Source organism: Corvus moneduloides, chromosome 28, assembly GCF_009650955.1.
Source record: "Corvus moneduloides isolate bCorMon1 chromosome 28, bCorMon1.pri, whole genome shotgun sequence".
Classification (NCBI taxonomy): domain Eukaryota; kingdom Metazoa; phylum Chordata; class Aves; order Passeriformes; family Corvidae; genus Corvus; species Corvus moneduloides.
This window is the reverse complement of record NC_045503.1, coordinates 2964243-2979484: the sequence shown is the minus strand read 5'-3', so window position 1 is coordinate 2979484 and position 15242 is coordinate 2964243. Positions and strand designations below refer to the sequence as shown.

The 15242-nt window shown below is 51.9% G+C and overlaps 1 protein-coding gene across 9 annotated transcripts; it reads left to right on the top strand.

Moving 5' to 3' along the window:
* The first annotated feature begins 170 nt into the window (after positions 1 to 170).
* MIER2 (MIER family member 2) lies at positions 171 to 15242 on the top strand. 9 transcript variants are annotated; one of them, XR_004236907.1, is made up of 13 exons: positions 171 to 215; positions 4329 to 4416; positions 4950 to 5098; positions 5790 to 5915; positions 6567 to 6690; positions 7343 to 7452; positions 8041 to 8110; positions 8894 to 9060; positions 9495 to 9764; positions 10546 to 10673; positions 11700 to 11836; positions 12491 to 13849; positions 14071 to 15242. XR_004236907.1 is itself a non-coding variant. In XM_032092848.1 (13 exons), exons 1-13 carry the CDS (start codon positions 207 to 209, stop codon positions 12964 to 12966), a joined length of 1746 nt encoding a protein of 581 aa, XP_031948739.1. In that variant the 5' UTR covers positions 171 to 206; the 3' UTR covers positions 12967 to 15242. The 9 variants fall into 9 exon arrangements, 8 of the variants coding, with proteins under 8 accessions (XP_031948739.1, XP_031948740.1, XP_031948738.1 ...); XM_032092848.1 differs by having other exon boundaries at positions 8909 to 9060; positions 9495 to 9576; positions 9670 to 9764; positions 12491 to 15242; XM_032092849.1 differs by having other exon boundaries at positions 9495 to 9576; positions 9670 to 9764; positions 10546 to 10649; positions 12491 to 15242.

The following is a 15242-nucleotide window of genomic DNA, read 5'->3' as shown; positions in this document are numbered from 1 at the left end:
ACACCCCCGAACCCGAACCCGGGACCGGGACACGAACACGAACACGAACCCGAACCCAGGACCGGGACCGGGACCGGGAGCCGAACCCGGGACCCGAACCGCGGCCCCTCAGGCAGCCCGGCCCAGGCCCCGCCCCCGCACGCCGCAGCCAATCAGCGGCCGCTGCCGCATCCGGGGCCCGCGCCCCCTGCCGCTCGCGCTCGGCCATGGCGGAGGTGAGCGCGGAGCCGCCGCCGGGGTCGCGCCGGGCCTGGAGCCGCTCCCGGCCGGGCGGGGACACCGGGACCCCCGAGCCGCGGCTGCCCCGGGCCGCCCGGGGCCGGCGTCCTGCGGCAGCCGGGTGATGGGGCGGCGCGGGCCGCCGGGGCGGGGGCCCTCGGGCTGAGGGACGCCGAGGCCCTGGGCGGCAGCGGGCCGAGGGGCGGGGGCGGGCCGGGGCCGGGGGGTGCCGGGGCCGGGCAGGGGCCGCCGTCGGGGGCGGGCGGGGGAAGGGGCGCCTGGGCGGGAGCCGGCGGGAGAGCCGGGCGGGCAGCGCCGGCGAGGGGACCCCGCGGCCTGGAGCAGCGGCAGAGGGGCCCGGAGAGGCGCGAGAAGGGGCTTCGGGCCGGGGGCTGCGGGACCGCGGGGTGCAGAGGGCGGGTGCAAAGGCGCGGGGTGGAGCGGACTGGGAGCCCCGGGGCTATGGCCCGGCAGAGCCCGACAGCGGTGTGGGGTCGCTGGAGCCGGGGTCAGGGGTGTGGAACTGTTGGAAGGGGCTCGCAGAGGCTCTCAGGTGAGAGACGGCCTGAGCAGTGGGAGAGCACGGAGGTCAGGATCCTGGGAATGGCAGAGGGCTGGGGAAGGTGGTGGGAACGGTTGGTTAGGGTGGCCAGGATGGTTCTCAGCACCTTGCCTAGGGGCCAGAAGGTAAAGAGGGCTGGGTGGGGACTCCTCACTGCCTCTCCAATTGCCAAGTCTTGTTTGCCTTGGTGTCTTGTGCTGAAACATTTCTGCTGTCGCTCCATCACACTTTGAGTTGGTGATGCCTTTGCCCATCAAGTCTTGCCATGTCCCTCAAATATCCTTGACCTGTTGTAATGGTTGTTGTGACACATGCACGCTTCATTTCTATGGCATGATCCTCATGGTGACCACAACATGGAACGAGGGTGCTGGGAAGACTTTGAGGTACTCTGTGGCAAGATCTTGGATCCCTGTTGGCTGTGACAGCATCTGTCCAAGGGCAGGGCTTCGCTTCCAGGGTATTTCAGTGTTCTGCATGAGGAAGGCACTGCCTGGCCTGTTGGCCCATCCACCACGGTTCAGCCTTTGGTGGAGCACCAAAGCTGGATTCATTTGTGCCAAAGTGTTGTTTGGGCACATTGTTGGGCCAGAGTGCTGCCTTGGCACCCTGCACTGCTGTGGCTCAGAGAGGTCTGTCCAGGGGACATCCAGGAACTGTCATTGTCTCTTGGGTGAGGTTTGGCTGTGGAGCACCTCTGCTGTGACACTGCACGGGTGTGATGGGGCCCTGATCTTCCTGAGCAGTGCAGAAGGTGGTCTTTGTGTTGTGTCATCTGCTCATTCTTCGATCTTTCAGAGGCATAACTTGCAGGACAAATCTGTTTCCATCTGTGCTGCTTCCCTCTCGCTACAGCTGGAGTTTGTGGAAAATGGCCTCATGGCCAAGGAGTGTGGACAAGGCAGAGGAAGCAGGAATGCTTCTCGCTGAATCTGAAATATGTGTTAGACTGGCTCAGGAATCGATGTTAGTTAATGAAGAGTAACACTGGAAAGGGAAATTTCTCTTTTTTTCCCCTCACTTTTTTGCAAGAGTGGTTTCAGTCTGGAGGGTTTTCTCAGGGGAGACACAACTGGCCTCACAGTGAGAAACGCCTTTGTCAGGGCAGAAAGCTCAGACTCTGCCTTTGCCCTTGTTTCCTAAATGATGGCTGAGCTTCATTCCATTTGCTCAAATCCTTGAGTCCACACCTAAGGAGGGAGTGCAGGAGTCATCCAGAAATACAAACATGAGAGTGCGTAGTTGACCAACCTCTGTGTAACTTCTGAGAGGAAAGTTACCCTTAAGCCTGAGCAGCAGAAACTAGCAGGAGGAAAGTGTCACTGGGGATGGTAAAGTGAGATCAAAGGAATTTAATCTCCCTTTTTGCCCCCCAAGATTAAATGCCTCATGGGCATAGGAGCCAGTTTCCAACATCACAGTGCACTGTGAGAGTAACTGGAGTTCCCCACTGCTACCTTTGATGGTGATGGAATCCCTCAGCAGCAGGAAGAGCAGTGACACCCTGGCCCACAGCTGTTCTCTGTGTTGCTGGTGCGTGCCATGCTCTTGCATTTCTGCCTCCTGTGTGGTGTTTGGATTTGAAGTGTCAGGCTGCACCTACCTCACCTTCAGACCAAGTAGCTCCACATCCTGTGGCTCTGGCAATCAGTGCAGTCAGCAATATTCTGTCATCAGTTACGTTTCCAAGCCAGACTTGCCTTTCTCTCCTGTTCCTTTGACTCTTGTTTCTGTGGTCTTCTGGATTTGTAAATAATCTGAGGGATTGCTCCGTTACACCTGTGTTTAAATTTATGCAGGGAGTGGGCCATTTGCTTTGTCTATCACCTGTTTCTTGTTTCCTCAGCCCTAGCACAGAGTGCTGGTTATTCCATGGTGACTCCAGCATTCCCACTTGCTCTGGTGCTCCGTTACTGCTTCGGATAATTAAACTCCTGATTAGTTATGGAATTGTCACCCTGTTGTAGTGGCCAATCCTCTTACTTTCGGCACCTGGTTATTAATAGGAGATCTCATGGCTCCTGAAGTATTCTTGACACCTTTTCAAGCCAGCCCGTCCATGTCAACAGCTTCAGCCTTTGTTTTCAGAGGCCTTACTGATCCCCAGGCAAGGAGGAGCCATTGATCTACACATCATTGTCTGAGCCAAGTGAGTTCTGCAGATTGTCCAGGACCCGGAGGGAGTATGGGTAGACCACACCCTTTCCATGAAACCACGGTTGTTTGCTTGGAAGGATTTATCCAAGAGGGTTTTGTACTTGGTCACATTCCAGCAAAACCCAACAGAGGCGCATTGACACTTTCCCGACTTACAGAGCCATTTCCCGGTATGACCATCCTCAAAATGGACTCTGTCCCCTTCTCCTTTCATCATCCTGTCACTTCTCCCTTCTCTTTTTGTGTGCACAGTTGTAGGGCTCTGTCTGGAGCCAGAGTGGTCTCAGTGGGGGTTATCTTGGGGGATGGTGGACTGGAGGCATCTTCTTCATTGTTCTGGAATTTCCAGTCTCTGTGTTGATAGTTGAAGGCGCTAACTCAGAACCCACACTCTGTGGTGGCCTTTTTTTGGTGAATACTTTGCTTTGTTGTTAGAGGATAGATTTTGATGTGAAGCTATACTGTGTTTTCTTAAATAAGTTGTAAGAGGCCCATACTGGAAACACTGTAAATGTTCCAACTCCCACTGAATAAGTGAGGAGTGATGGTGCACAGCTGAGATTGTTGCTGGCTGAGGATCCTACAGAGATGTCACTGGGGACTGGGGGACTGACACTGGGATTTTCTTCTGCAGTCAGGTGCTCTCAGTCACCCAAAAGCTTTGATTGTTTACCTGTTTGCTCCCTGCCTAGGCTAAACTTGATGAACAGAATTTCCATGCACAGCAGCCGGAGGAGCAGCAGATGTTCTGTCTGGGTTGTTTTCTTCAGCCCATGCTGCTGCCTGAACTTGTGACCGAGCACCAAATGCCACCCTGCAGGTGCCTGTTCTCAGGCTCTGCCTGGCTCAGCCTCTCTCACCTTGCCTGTGCCATTTGTGGTCCTGCCAGACTCCTTCTCTGCCTGCTCAGCTGTTTCTCTGCTCATGCCCCTGAGCTCCTGAGTGCAGTGGGGCATCAGGGAGAAGCCAGGGTGTTGTGGCTGGCTGCTCCCTGAAGGGTCAACCCCTAAAAATGCTGCGCTTGGATGTGATATGTGTGTTTAGAATAACAGCTGAAGGTCCAGGTCCTTCTTTTAAGTGAACATGTAAATCATGAAGGTCTGAGGTCTTAAACTGGTGGGGGGATAAGTAGTGAGTGGAGTGCTGGAGGTAAAATAGATGGAATGGAAACACATGGGCTGAGGGGAAGGCGAGGAGGCCAGGAAAAACTGCTCAATACACCCGATGAACTCTTCTGAACAGCACGGTTCCTAACACTGCCCTGTGGGCATTTGGGTAACTTTTGCTTTGAACTTAAATGAGTTGCATTTGGTGGTGGGGTGAAGTGGGTGGAGGGATGTCCTGTTTTTAAGGAGAGCTGTCTCAGCCATGTTCTTCTCTTTTCCTGAAGGCCTCTGTTGGCCGGCAGAGCCCGAGGGTGGTCGCATACCCAGCCCGTGGCCTATGTCCTGGAGAGCCCGCCCTTCAAAGCGCAGCAGGTACCTCAAGGCTCAGATCCCTCTGTTTCTTGGTCTAGTTCGCAGAGGACACAAAGTTACTGTGATCACTTCCCTTCTCGTTGCAACATCTCCTGAGCCTGTTGGTTGATTGCCATGCTGTTTGACAGAGGAGGAAAGGCTTAAAGATGCCAAAGCTCCTACAGGTGTCCATTTGCACATTCTTGAGTAAGGGGTGATTACCCTAAAAATGCCCCCAGGTGAAGGAAAGGCTGCAGTGTGTTCACACAGTTGTGACATCAGCGGATCCAGTGAGGAGAGACACACAAATACTCAGACAACCTTCAGATTCAGCTTCCAGTCAGTTATGGGACTTGAATGTGGATAGAACTGGGGTTTGTGCTGATGAAGTGACTGCTGCCAGTTGTGTTCCCTGTCCCTCTCTGTTCTGCCTAATCTCTTCCTCTGGCTTATCATGTCTGCACACACACAAGAAGGGATCATCCCTGGCTTTGTTGCATCTCAGGATTTGATCCGTGGTGGTGCTAGTATCCAACTTCTTCTGATCCCTGCAGTTGTGTCAATGGGCTCAGCTGATCATCGACTGAACCTGGCAGAGATCCTTTCCCAGAACTACGGTGTGAGGGAAGAAAGGGAGGAAGATGATACTCAGGAGAAGCAGAAATCTTTAGAAGAGCTGGAGAAGAGTTTCAGTGCCTCTCAGGTAAAGGCAGCAGGGGAGGGGAAGTGAAATTACCTGCTGGAGTTGCTTGTGTGCTGTGTGAAGCCCTGACTTGAGCTGGGTTCAGGTCACCCAACGATGAGTCAAGTTTGCATTTGGATTGGAAGGAATGGTTTTGAGAACAGATGACAGCAGTGAATTTTGGAGCCTTCCTCTGCCAAGTAGCCCCTCTGGCAGATGATCTTGGCTCTCCTTGCTGAAGAATCACCAGCTTTTGGGGGTGATGGCCAGTGTTTCACAAAGATGAGCCAACGTGGTGCTGCTGTGGGTGGTCCCACAGAGACCTCAGTGGAACACAAACTGCTCTTGGTGACAGAGAGTGTCTCTTCAGGCCAGGCACTAGACTGATACAGGGATTTGTTCCTCCCCTTCCTCTACTTAAATACAGTAGTGCTTTCTGGCATTTTTCACCTCTTTGAAATCTAGAACAAAAGATAAATGTATTTTAATAATGCCCTAGACTATATTGCTTTGGGCTGAAAGTTCCTGGCTTTTCCATACCTTTGAGAGGGACAGGATACAGTGGGTCCCAACAGTGTCACCTGAGGCTGCTCAGAGCCCCCAGAGGAGCAGAGCTGCCCTGACTGCCTCTGCCTATCCATGTTCCTGCAGCTGGTGTGGTGCTCTTGTGGTTGTTCTCTTCCTGATGCAGCTTTGTCCTCCTCTTGCTCAGAGCAGTGAAATGCCATTTGAGGAGCTGCTCGCACTGTATGGCTATGAGGCATCTGATCCCATCTCGGAGCAGGACAGTGAGAGCAATGACATCAGTCCCAACCTCCCTGATATGACTCTGGATAAGGTGAGAGCAGCTCTCTGCCTGGGTGTCTGCACAGGCTGTCGAGGTTACCCCCGTTTCAGAGGGGTTTGATCGATGCCAAGGGAAGGTACCTGCCTAGCTCTGGTGTCCCAGTGAGGAACACCAGGTGCAGAAACATGAGTGTGAAGTGTTCAGAGGAGAAGGGAGAAAGGATATCTGTTTCAAAATGTAAAAACTCTGCATGGAACATTGGTTACAAGTATTTGCACATCGATGGGGGGTGTGTGAAGAGCCAGGGAAAGTTTGTATCTTCCCAGCTGAAGCCGGGGCTCCTCCTGTTCTAGCAAAATTCTGTAGAAAGTGGGGGGTTTTGGAGGGTTGGGGTTTTCCTCTTTCAGGATCTTTGAGTTACTTGCTGTGAGTGGAGCTCTACAGAAAGGGCCTCTTGCTCATACTCTCTGGCTTCCATAGGAAGCCACTCATGACACTTGTTAAAGTGCTTCTAGGGAAAATAGTCTGGGTGTGGTGGGAGTGTGAGAGAGAGAATCTGTCTTTGGACAAGCTGTGGGAGGGTGAAGAGATCTGTGGATGCGGCCGCTGTTGACCAGAAATGCTTTTACTCTAGGCCTCACTCCCCCTCATATATTTTTTTTAATTTAAAAATATTTTTCACTTTCTTGTTGTTGTTAAAAGGAACAAATAGCGAAGGATTTGCTTTCAGGGGAAGAAGAGGAGGAGACACAATCTTCAGCTGACGATCTGACTCCATCCGTCACGTCCCACGATGCATCGGACTTATTCCCAAACCAGCCTGGCTGTATGTGTCACTAGTTCCTAAGTAGTTGCTGTTCACTTTTACATATGATGTGCAGGGGAGGGTGAGAATGGCTTTCTTAATTTTGTCAGTCTCCTGACATCAAATTTTCCACTTTTCCTCCTGGGGACTGTCTGCGTGGCAGAGGCATTACCGGGCTTTGGGTAGGACAGGACAGAGCGTTGATGAGCAGTGGGATGAGGGAAGAATTGTCTTGAGCTGTAGCTCAGAATACTGAGAAAGTGGGAATTGTTTTGCTGCCTGCTGTAATTGCAAGTCTGAAAGATAAGTACCTCATCTGACATCGCTGCAAGTGAATAAATCCAGTAGTAGTAGTGGAGAGATGTATTGTGGCAGTTCCTAAATACTGAAATATGTGGGAAGCTGAAGCACGTGACAGGGACTCTGCATGAAGTGATGTTATTGCTCCTGCTGCCTTGTAAAATTAAGGAGGCTGAGCTCCCCAGGTTGGCCATCCATGTGGCAAGTGTGCAAATTCTGTTATTTCAAGTGAGAAAATTAAAATACAGGTAAGCTGTCCCTTGTAGACCATGCTGTAAGGGACCTTAGGACAGAAAATGAAGGGAAGAAGAGGAAGCATAAAGGAATAATAAAAAAAAATTCATAACTACAGATCTTTTCCTTTCCCACAAAGCAAACAACTTCCTTGCTGATGAAGACAAAGAGCCATGTTCATCTCCATGTGCTTCCTCCATGGCAGGGGATTCAGAGGTGGATTCCATCCCATCCAATGAGTGTAAGAAGGTAAATGACCTGACTGCACTGGGAAGGGGGACTCCTGAGTTGAAAGCATGACACCAAAGCACTATGATATCTCCCCAGCTGGCTTCTTGATGCCTTGCATTTTGTGGGTGGCAGTGGCAGATGTGGGTTACAAGAGGTGTTTTTAATACAATCTCGAAATTATCTTCTGCTTCAGATACGGGAAGTCTGTTGTGCCTTGGTAAATTAAATCTTCAACCCTACAAAGGTGAAATGCAGCAGGATTTACTGAGGGGAAACCATCTTTCTAAAGAGAGGAGCAGGCTTCCAAATTCATCCTGGCTGTGAAGGCTGCAGGAGAAACCTCTGCATTGTTTTATCTCCAGCCTTAGCTTTTTGCCATAGATCTTTTACATTAAAACTGTATAAATGCTGAGGGTCCCCACAGTATCATCTGGTTCGTAGTAAACCTTCTTCAAATAGTCAGGGTTCACTAGAAATAGTAGTGACAGAGGGGGCTACCAGTAAATAAATCAGCCTTGTAGTGGTGTAGTCCCTAAATCATGAAGTACAGCCTGCGTGGAGCATTTCCCATTTCAATCTTCTCACCTCTCTGTCGTGGGATTTCAGGAGATCATGGTTGGACCTCAGTACCAGGCCACTGTTCCCATCCTCCGCTTAAACAGGCACAGGCAAAAAGGTAAGGCAGCCTCTTCTTTGTGCCTAGTTTGGGTGTAGGGCTGCTGGCAGGGGGATTTGATGAGCTCTGGATCACCAGTCCTGCTCTGTGTCTCCAGGAGGCTTGGCAGCTTTCAGTGACATCCAGATGTACTGACTTAGATGAGCCTGATTTAATCGGGCTGGGAACACAGGTACAGAACTGGTGAAGCTCAGGGAGAACTGGGTTGGTGTGACAGGTTTGCAGGAGGGGGTCTCAGCTGTAGCCAAAGAGAAGAAATACCCATCTGGGGATGCTCTGATTTATTCTCTCTGACATCTTCCTTAAGTAGTGAGTTAGTGGCATTCAGTGCTCCCTGGAGATTATCTGTTTCTGATTTTGGGATGTCTGCAGAGTAGACAGAGGTGCCTTGATTTGCAGATTGTGTCCAATAATGAGTGCAGTATGAGTGCCAGCTTGTTGAGCTTCTGGACAAGAAAGCTAAAAGGGTCTTTAGTTGCCAGGATTAATTAATCAAAGCGGTAATCTTTGAGAATGTGATGACAAAAACTTTGTCAGCCAACCTTTCTGAAACAATGGAAACAAGCTGAGCCTGTGCCAAGGGCCCTAAAAGAGATATAAAGAGCTTATCTGCCTCCAAAATCAGGAGGGAAAATGCAGTGCCTTGAGAGATGGTTGTCATCTCTACTGCCGGGTTGGAGTACCAAGCAAAGATTTCCTCCTTCCTCTGTCTTCCCCATGCATGTCCATGCAGACCACTTCTCAAAAAGCAGCAGAATTCTCTGTTTGATTATCTTATTTCAGTGCTTTTTCTGTTAGCCTATGAGAATGAAGATCAGCTGCTTTGGGACCCGAACATCCTCCCTGAGAGGGAGGTGGAAGAGTTCCTGTACCGCGCTGTGAAGCGGCAGTGGGACGAGCTGTCCGGCAGCAGCCTGCCAGAGGGAGAGGTGGTCAAGGACAATGAGCAGGTGAGCTTAGGGACTCCTGCAGCCCACACAGACCCAGGTGGTGCTGGCCCAACAGTGCCACGTTCCTTGCAGAGGTCAGAATGAGGTCAAACTCCAGTGATCCCCATGGATAAGTGAGGGTGTGTGCCCAGCTGCGGTCACCCTCTCTGTTGGGAAGACTGGAAAAGTCAGCAGATCAACCATTTCAGAGCAGCTGTGTATTCCTCCGATCTAGCCAGGTTAGATTCTGGTGGAACTACATTTGTCCAGTCCCAGGGTTTGTAATCCAGTCCCTTAGAAAGGGGGATAATCTCTGCTGGTGGTCAAGCTGGGATTAGCAGCAAGTTGGCTCCTGGGAAATAGAAGTTTTACGAGACAAACGTGAGTCACGAGCAGGCTGGTTTGTGGTGTGTTGCTCAGGTACGTGCTGTGAGTGATTTCCTTCTGTTTCCCAGGCTTTGTATGAGCTGGTGAAATGCAACTTCAATGCAGAAGAGGCACTGCGGAGGTTACGGTTCAACGTGAAGGTTATCAGAGGTGAGGACTCCCCTTATTTCGGTTCATCAGGGCACATGGAACTCTTTCAAGATTCTGCACATCTCCTCCAACTCCTCTTTCTTTCTGCTACAGATGAGCTTTGTGCCTGGAGCGAGGAAGAATGTAGAAATTTTGAACATGGCTTTAGAGTCCATGGGAAAAACTTTCACCTTATCCAAGCAAACAAGGTAAGGCTGCTCCCCCCAGGTCAGGAGCAGGGGAAGGAGGCAGTGACTGAGCACCAGAGATGTGCTTTGGGCCTCGGCTGACGCAGGGAGTTCAGGATGGCCGAGTTCCAATCCCAGGCTTTGTGTTGACTCATGCCAGCAGGTGATGGGCTGTTCACTGCCCTGCTCTGCCTTATTTTCCAGGTGGGAGAAGTCACAAACACCACTGACCTGCATGAGTGATGTCAGTTAATTACTGATTAGCCCTTTCTGGAGTCTCAAAAGTTCTTTCCAAACTCTCAGCCCTTGCAGTACTTCTGTGAATGAGTGAGTTGAGCATGTGGATGTTTCGTAAAGTCCCCTGGGGTCCTCTAGAATGGCAGGTGCTGTTGTAGGGAGAGCTGGGCCCCGGGACATGCTGCTGTGCTGGGAGTTGGCAGAACCAGAGAGTCCAGTTCTACCACTGGTTAATTGTAGGCATGTTGACGCTGGCCAGTGACAATGGATGCAGGTTTGCTCTCTCTGCTAAGTGTGCTGCTGCTGGAAGCGCAGGAAAGTCCTGCACGAGTGTGTGTGACCCACACGGGTCTGTGACAACAGCTGTGTGCTGTGGGGAGTTCTTTCTCTGGCCACCTCGGAAACCTCAGTACGTGCTTCTGTTCTGCAGCAATGTGTCCATAGCCATGTAAATCACTGTAATGCACTTTAATTTTCTGTGCTGGTTAAATGGGAAAATAGCTCCTTGCTCCAGGAGATGCACCTGGATGGGGGTGGCTGTCCTGACTGGGGTGTTTCTCCTCAGGTCCGCACCCGGTCGGTGGGCGAGTGCGTGGAGTATTACTACATGTGGAAAAAATCAGAGCGCTATGACTACTTCACTCAGCAGACTCGTCTAGGAAGGAAGAAGTACGTCCTCCACCCTGGAGCCACGTGCGTGGAATATTCTCACACTAAAATTAGTAATATTAACCTCCCAGTGAAGATTCCTGCTGCAAAGCACCTCCGCTTAACAGACTGCGCTTTCTTCTCCAGAAGGTTTCTCGAGTGGGAGGATGGAGGGATGCACGGGGTGTTCTCAGAGCACAAACACAAAGTTGGCGTGGGGAGGGAAGATAAAAGAACTGTTTGCTTGGATGTGGGCTTTCTTGTCCTTTTCTGTGTGTTGAAAATAGTTTTTGTTTCAGACAAACGCATCCACAAAACACTGGGGACAGAGATTCAGAGCTGATTTTGGTGAAAGAACTCAGTTTGATGAGGTTTTGGGAAGGGAGCTTTTTAAATTCAAAAATGCACTTATTTTTGGTGGTTTGGAACCTGAATTAATTTCCTTATGAGGCAAATTCTTCCCTTTGAAATGTATGCTAATTACAGAAGGTACTTTTCAAAATACACCCTTTCAAAAAGGTTGAAACAGAAATCTCTTAATAGGTCAGAATGAAATATTGAAACTGAATCAATTAAAAACATCAGATGAAGGCTTAGATTTTGATTTTTTTTTTTTAACTTCTGATGCAAGACAGGAAAATACCTGAAATCTTAAATCTTCCCAGGGTGGGAAAATGTGTTCTGTCACTTGCTCTTTGCTGGCACACTAAGGACCCACCACAGTCATTCCATGAAGCTGGGTGTTCCCTGGGCATTTGACCATGTATTTATTTCCCTTTGGAATGGGTTGGGGCTCACAGAACTGGGGGCAGAGCTCTTTAGGAAGCTGGAGAGCCCATTTGGGTTTATCATGGGCTGGTCTCGGCCACACTGTATTACCTGAGGTCACCTCCTCAGGGCAGAGTCTAAACCAGGCTCTGCAGAGCAAGGAGGGGTGGACATTCATTCTGGTGATGTCTCTACAGTCCCATTGCTTTATTTGTTGATGGGTTTTAATCCCAGTCACCTTTTCTCCTGCCTGCATCTCTCTGCTTAGCAGGTAGTGGCAATGCTCTTTATCTCTCTCCACAGGGATTTCACCGACAATGACCTGGATGGGGTTGAAGTGGAAAACACGAATCGTTCTCGGAGCTCCCCACCAATTCCCTCTGCAGCTGGCTGCCTGGATGCTCACTTTGGTCAAGATCAGATAGCAATTGAGAGCACAGGTAATTCCTTTTTGTCCGTCTGCTGTGGGGCTTTGGTGTGAGCAGAAGAGTCTTGTCTGTCTCTGCATTGATCAGGGGTGACTATAAAAGGGTTGTTCCTGTGTTGGGCTTGGAGGGGTGGCCTAAGTCATTCCCAAAACAAAAGGATTATGCGCTGGGCACCTGAGTGAGCTGCTTCCAAAGCACTGACATAGGCAGCTCCTCCAGAGGCTGGGTTAAGGCCCCAGAAATCAGGTGCAAGCTGCTTTCACACAGAGCTGGCTGTGAGAAGATTCGCAGGGAGCCCAGCACGGGTCCATTCCCTCACTGTCCTACTGCAGATGAAGGCTTTGTGCGGGCAGCTCCCAGGAGTTGTTGGCACAAGGGGAGAGGATTTAGGGTTTGGCTTATCTTGCAGTGTGCCTGGGAGGTTTCCTTTAATTTCCATAGAAACACTGATGGCCTCCCATCTGCTGTCGGCATCTTGCCTTTCCTCGGTACGCGCTGGCGGGGATCTTGGTTGCTGTAATAAAGAAACACTTGTGCCGTCAAACAAACGCTGTTGGGACTAGGTGGGACTGACCTGGGTGTTTGGGCATTGTGGACTCACTGTGGCTTTCTGTCCCTTGCTGTGTCCCCCTCTCTCTTCCCCCCTGGCTGTGCCCACCTGAGCAGAGCCCCTGAGTGTGGAGAGCACGGCCTGCAGCCTGGGCAGCATCAGCGAGTCGGGGCAGGGCTACGAGTGCAGCACTCCCTCAGAGACAAACTGCTCCTTTGACCCCACGGAGGAGACGTCCTCGGGCGCTGTCCCTGCGCCCTGCCCACGCCACGCTGTCACCCCCTCTGAGCCGGAGCTCTTCGCTTTGCCGCCCGCGGGACCAGGACTGGCAGAGAAGCAGGAGTCGTTGCAGAACTCTGGTGAGACAATAACCATGGACTTCACTCTCCCTGCAGACATTAACGAGGGGTTGCCTTTAATTGCTGGCCCTGTGGATTCGGACAGAGACCGTGAGGCAGTGGTGGCCCCTGCGCAAGTGTCCTTATCGGTCACAGATTTCGGTCTCATTGGCATCGGAGATGTAAATACTTTCCTGACTGCTCATCAGGCTTGCCCAGCACCTGTGGCTCGGTCAGAGCCTCTGTCACAGTGAGAGTCTCCAGTCACAAATTTGTCACAGACCCAGCAAGGACTTGGACCTGACTGAGTGAAATTCTGGAACTTCCGCTGTCCTGTAGGGACAGTTTGGAGCTGTTGGTCGGAATCTGTCTTTCCATCCTCCTTGATCCAAGGCTACAGTGAAACCAAACACCTTTCTGCTCCAGTGTATCCTGACACAATCGTGCAAAGTGGTGGCTGGCTTTCCTGAGTGGGGAGGTCCATCACCCCCCTCCTACGCTGACCATGTGTCACCCCAGGTGATGCCAGTCTGCTCAGAGAGTCCCTGCCTCGGGACAGGGGACGTGTCCCTTGGCCCCAGCGGGACAGTCTGAGGGCAGAGGTGCTTTGAGAAGAGGGATGTATCACCGTCATGGTGAGGGTGCAGTCTGGGGGTCCGAGAGCTTGGGAGGGCTGCAGGGCAGTTTCCTGCAGAGACGGGCACGGCGATGCCAAGGGAGGCTGACGAGTCTTGGCCCTTCTCCCATGGGCAGCGTGTTGCAGTAGGAGCCGCTCACCCCGTCCTTCTCCCATCAGCCATGGGTCATAACAGGCGGGCACACAGCTGCTGCCACCTCCAGCAGCCACGTGTTCCCGACTCTCCACCAGCTGCAGGTGGGACGTGGCCTGGCCCAGCCCTTGGGCAGAAGCGTCGGGTCTTGGAAAGGAATGCTGCGTGGTGCAGCAGCGTCGTGTGCACTCGAGTCCTTCTCACCTTCCCATGCAGTGCTGGGCCAGGGAGAACTTCTGTGGGGAGTAACAGGAGTTTCTAGACCCACAGAGTGATGCTGGCCCAGAGCTGTGGCGCTGCTGCTTCTGCTGCTGGCAGAGGATGACCTGATCTTCACTGAGCCGCTATGCGAGTGGATAAAATGCAGGTGAAAACATCTCTTAACTTCCCAGTTTGTTCCAACAATTTGTCAGCAGAGGGAGGAGGTTGCTTAGCTCCTAGGATGCCTGGGATAGCACAGTCCCAGGCAGGGGAGCACAGTATCCCTGGGCATTCCTGCTCCACACCATCCCTGGGCATCCCTGCCCCTCCCTGTGTCACAAAACAGGCTGTTTTGAGAGGGAGGTGTGTCTTTTCTGCCCTGTCCAGGGAGGTGCCAGGTGCTGTGCAGAGCCACGGGGGCCTGTCCTTGGGTGTGCTGGAGTCCAAAGCTGCTTCACTTCCCAGGTGTGTTCCAGGTCTGGGATTGGCCACTGGCTCAACGTGTTCTCATTCCCCTTTTTCCATGCAGGTAATGCTCTCCATTCCCCTGCTGGGCAAGGTTCTGGTACAGACAGTCCTTTCCTACAGCTGTGTTCTGCAGTTGGGAAGGGGCTTGGGTTGAGGGTTTTTGCTTGTTTTGGTAGGGGCCTTGGGGCTGTCGTTGTGCACTTGGCTCTGCTGCCAGTGGATCTGGCAGGTACCTAAACCAAAGAGCCTGCATCCTCCTTTTACCTGGCCCTGGGAAGTTGTGCTCAGCCCTGCAGCAGGAGCACGGAGACAGCATCAAACAGCCCCATGGGATGTCAGGATTAGACCTTGTCTCATCTCCTAAGCCCCAGAGCTGGTTTGTGTGCTTTAACAGGGGTTTGCTTCAGTCCCCAGCACTCTGCTGGGAGATGCTGAGCCGCAGGCACCTGCAGCTGCCTTCACCTGGTGTGGCTTTGTCAGCCAGATGTGGTGGGCAGAGGCCTCCCCCTGCAGCTGCTCCCAGCTGCTGGGAACAGAAAGCGAACACGAGTGCCCACTCCGTAGTGGAACTGCCCAGGCTGTGATTCCCAGGAAGCTCCTTGGCTGAAGGGAGGAGGCAGGGTGAGAGCACAGGCAGCCCTCCCAGGGAGGGCCAGGCCTTGGCATCTCCTCCATCGGCTGAGAACATTCTTAGTTTTCCTGAAACCATTTTTTCTTTTGGTTTACTTCAAGCCCTAGTGAAAGGAGAGGGGAGCTGGCTGAGGCAGAAATCTCTTTATGTCCTTCAGTGTTGTTTACAGATTTGCATGGGGTCTTTCAACATGAGTGCGGCGCTTTTTCAACATAACTTTGAGGGAGAGGGGTGAAAAAGGCTGGGACAGGGAGGGGAAGTCACTGGGGGAGGAGGTTTGGTTCTTTGTTTTTTTTTTGTTGGGGTTTTCTTTTTCCTTCTTACAAAGCACATTCACTTTGAGCCGCTCCCGATGCTGGACTCTTTTCTCCCTTGCCCCCCAGCCCTACACTGTGAAGTGACACTGCCTTGAAGACCCCTCGCCGTTATTTATTTAATTAAAAACCTAATTTGAAAGTGA

What these genes read in the sequence shown, in the direction of transcription:
- MIER2 (XM_032092846.1), top strand. An exon ending in AGAGTTTCAGTGCCTCTCAG is followed by an intron (nt 5,099 to 5,789) that starts GTAAAGGCAGCA and finishes CCTCTTGCTCAG; the next exon opens with AGCAGTGAAATGCCATTTGA. An exon ending in GATAGCAATTGAGAGCACAG is followed by an intron (nt 11,837 to 12,490) that starts GTAATTCCTTTT and finishes CCACCTGAGCAG; the next exon opens with AGCCCCTGAGTGTGGAGAGC.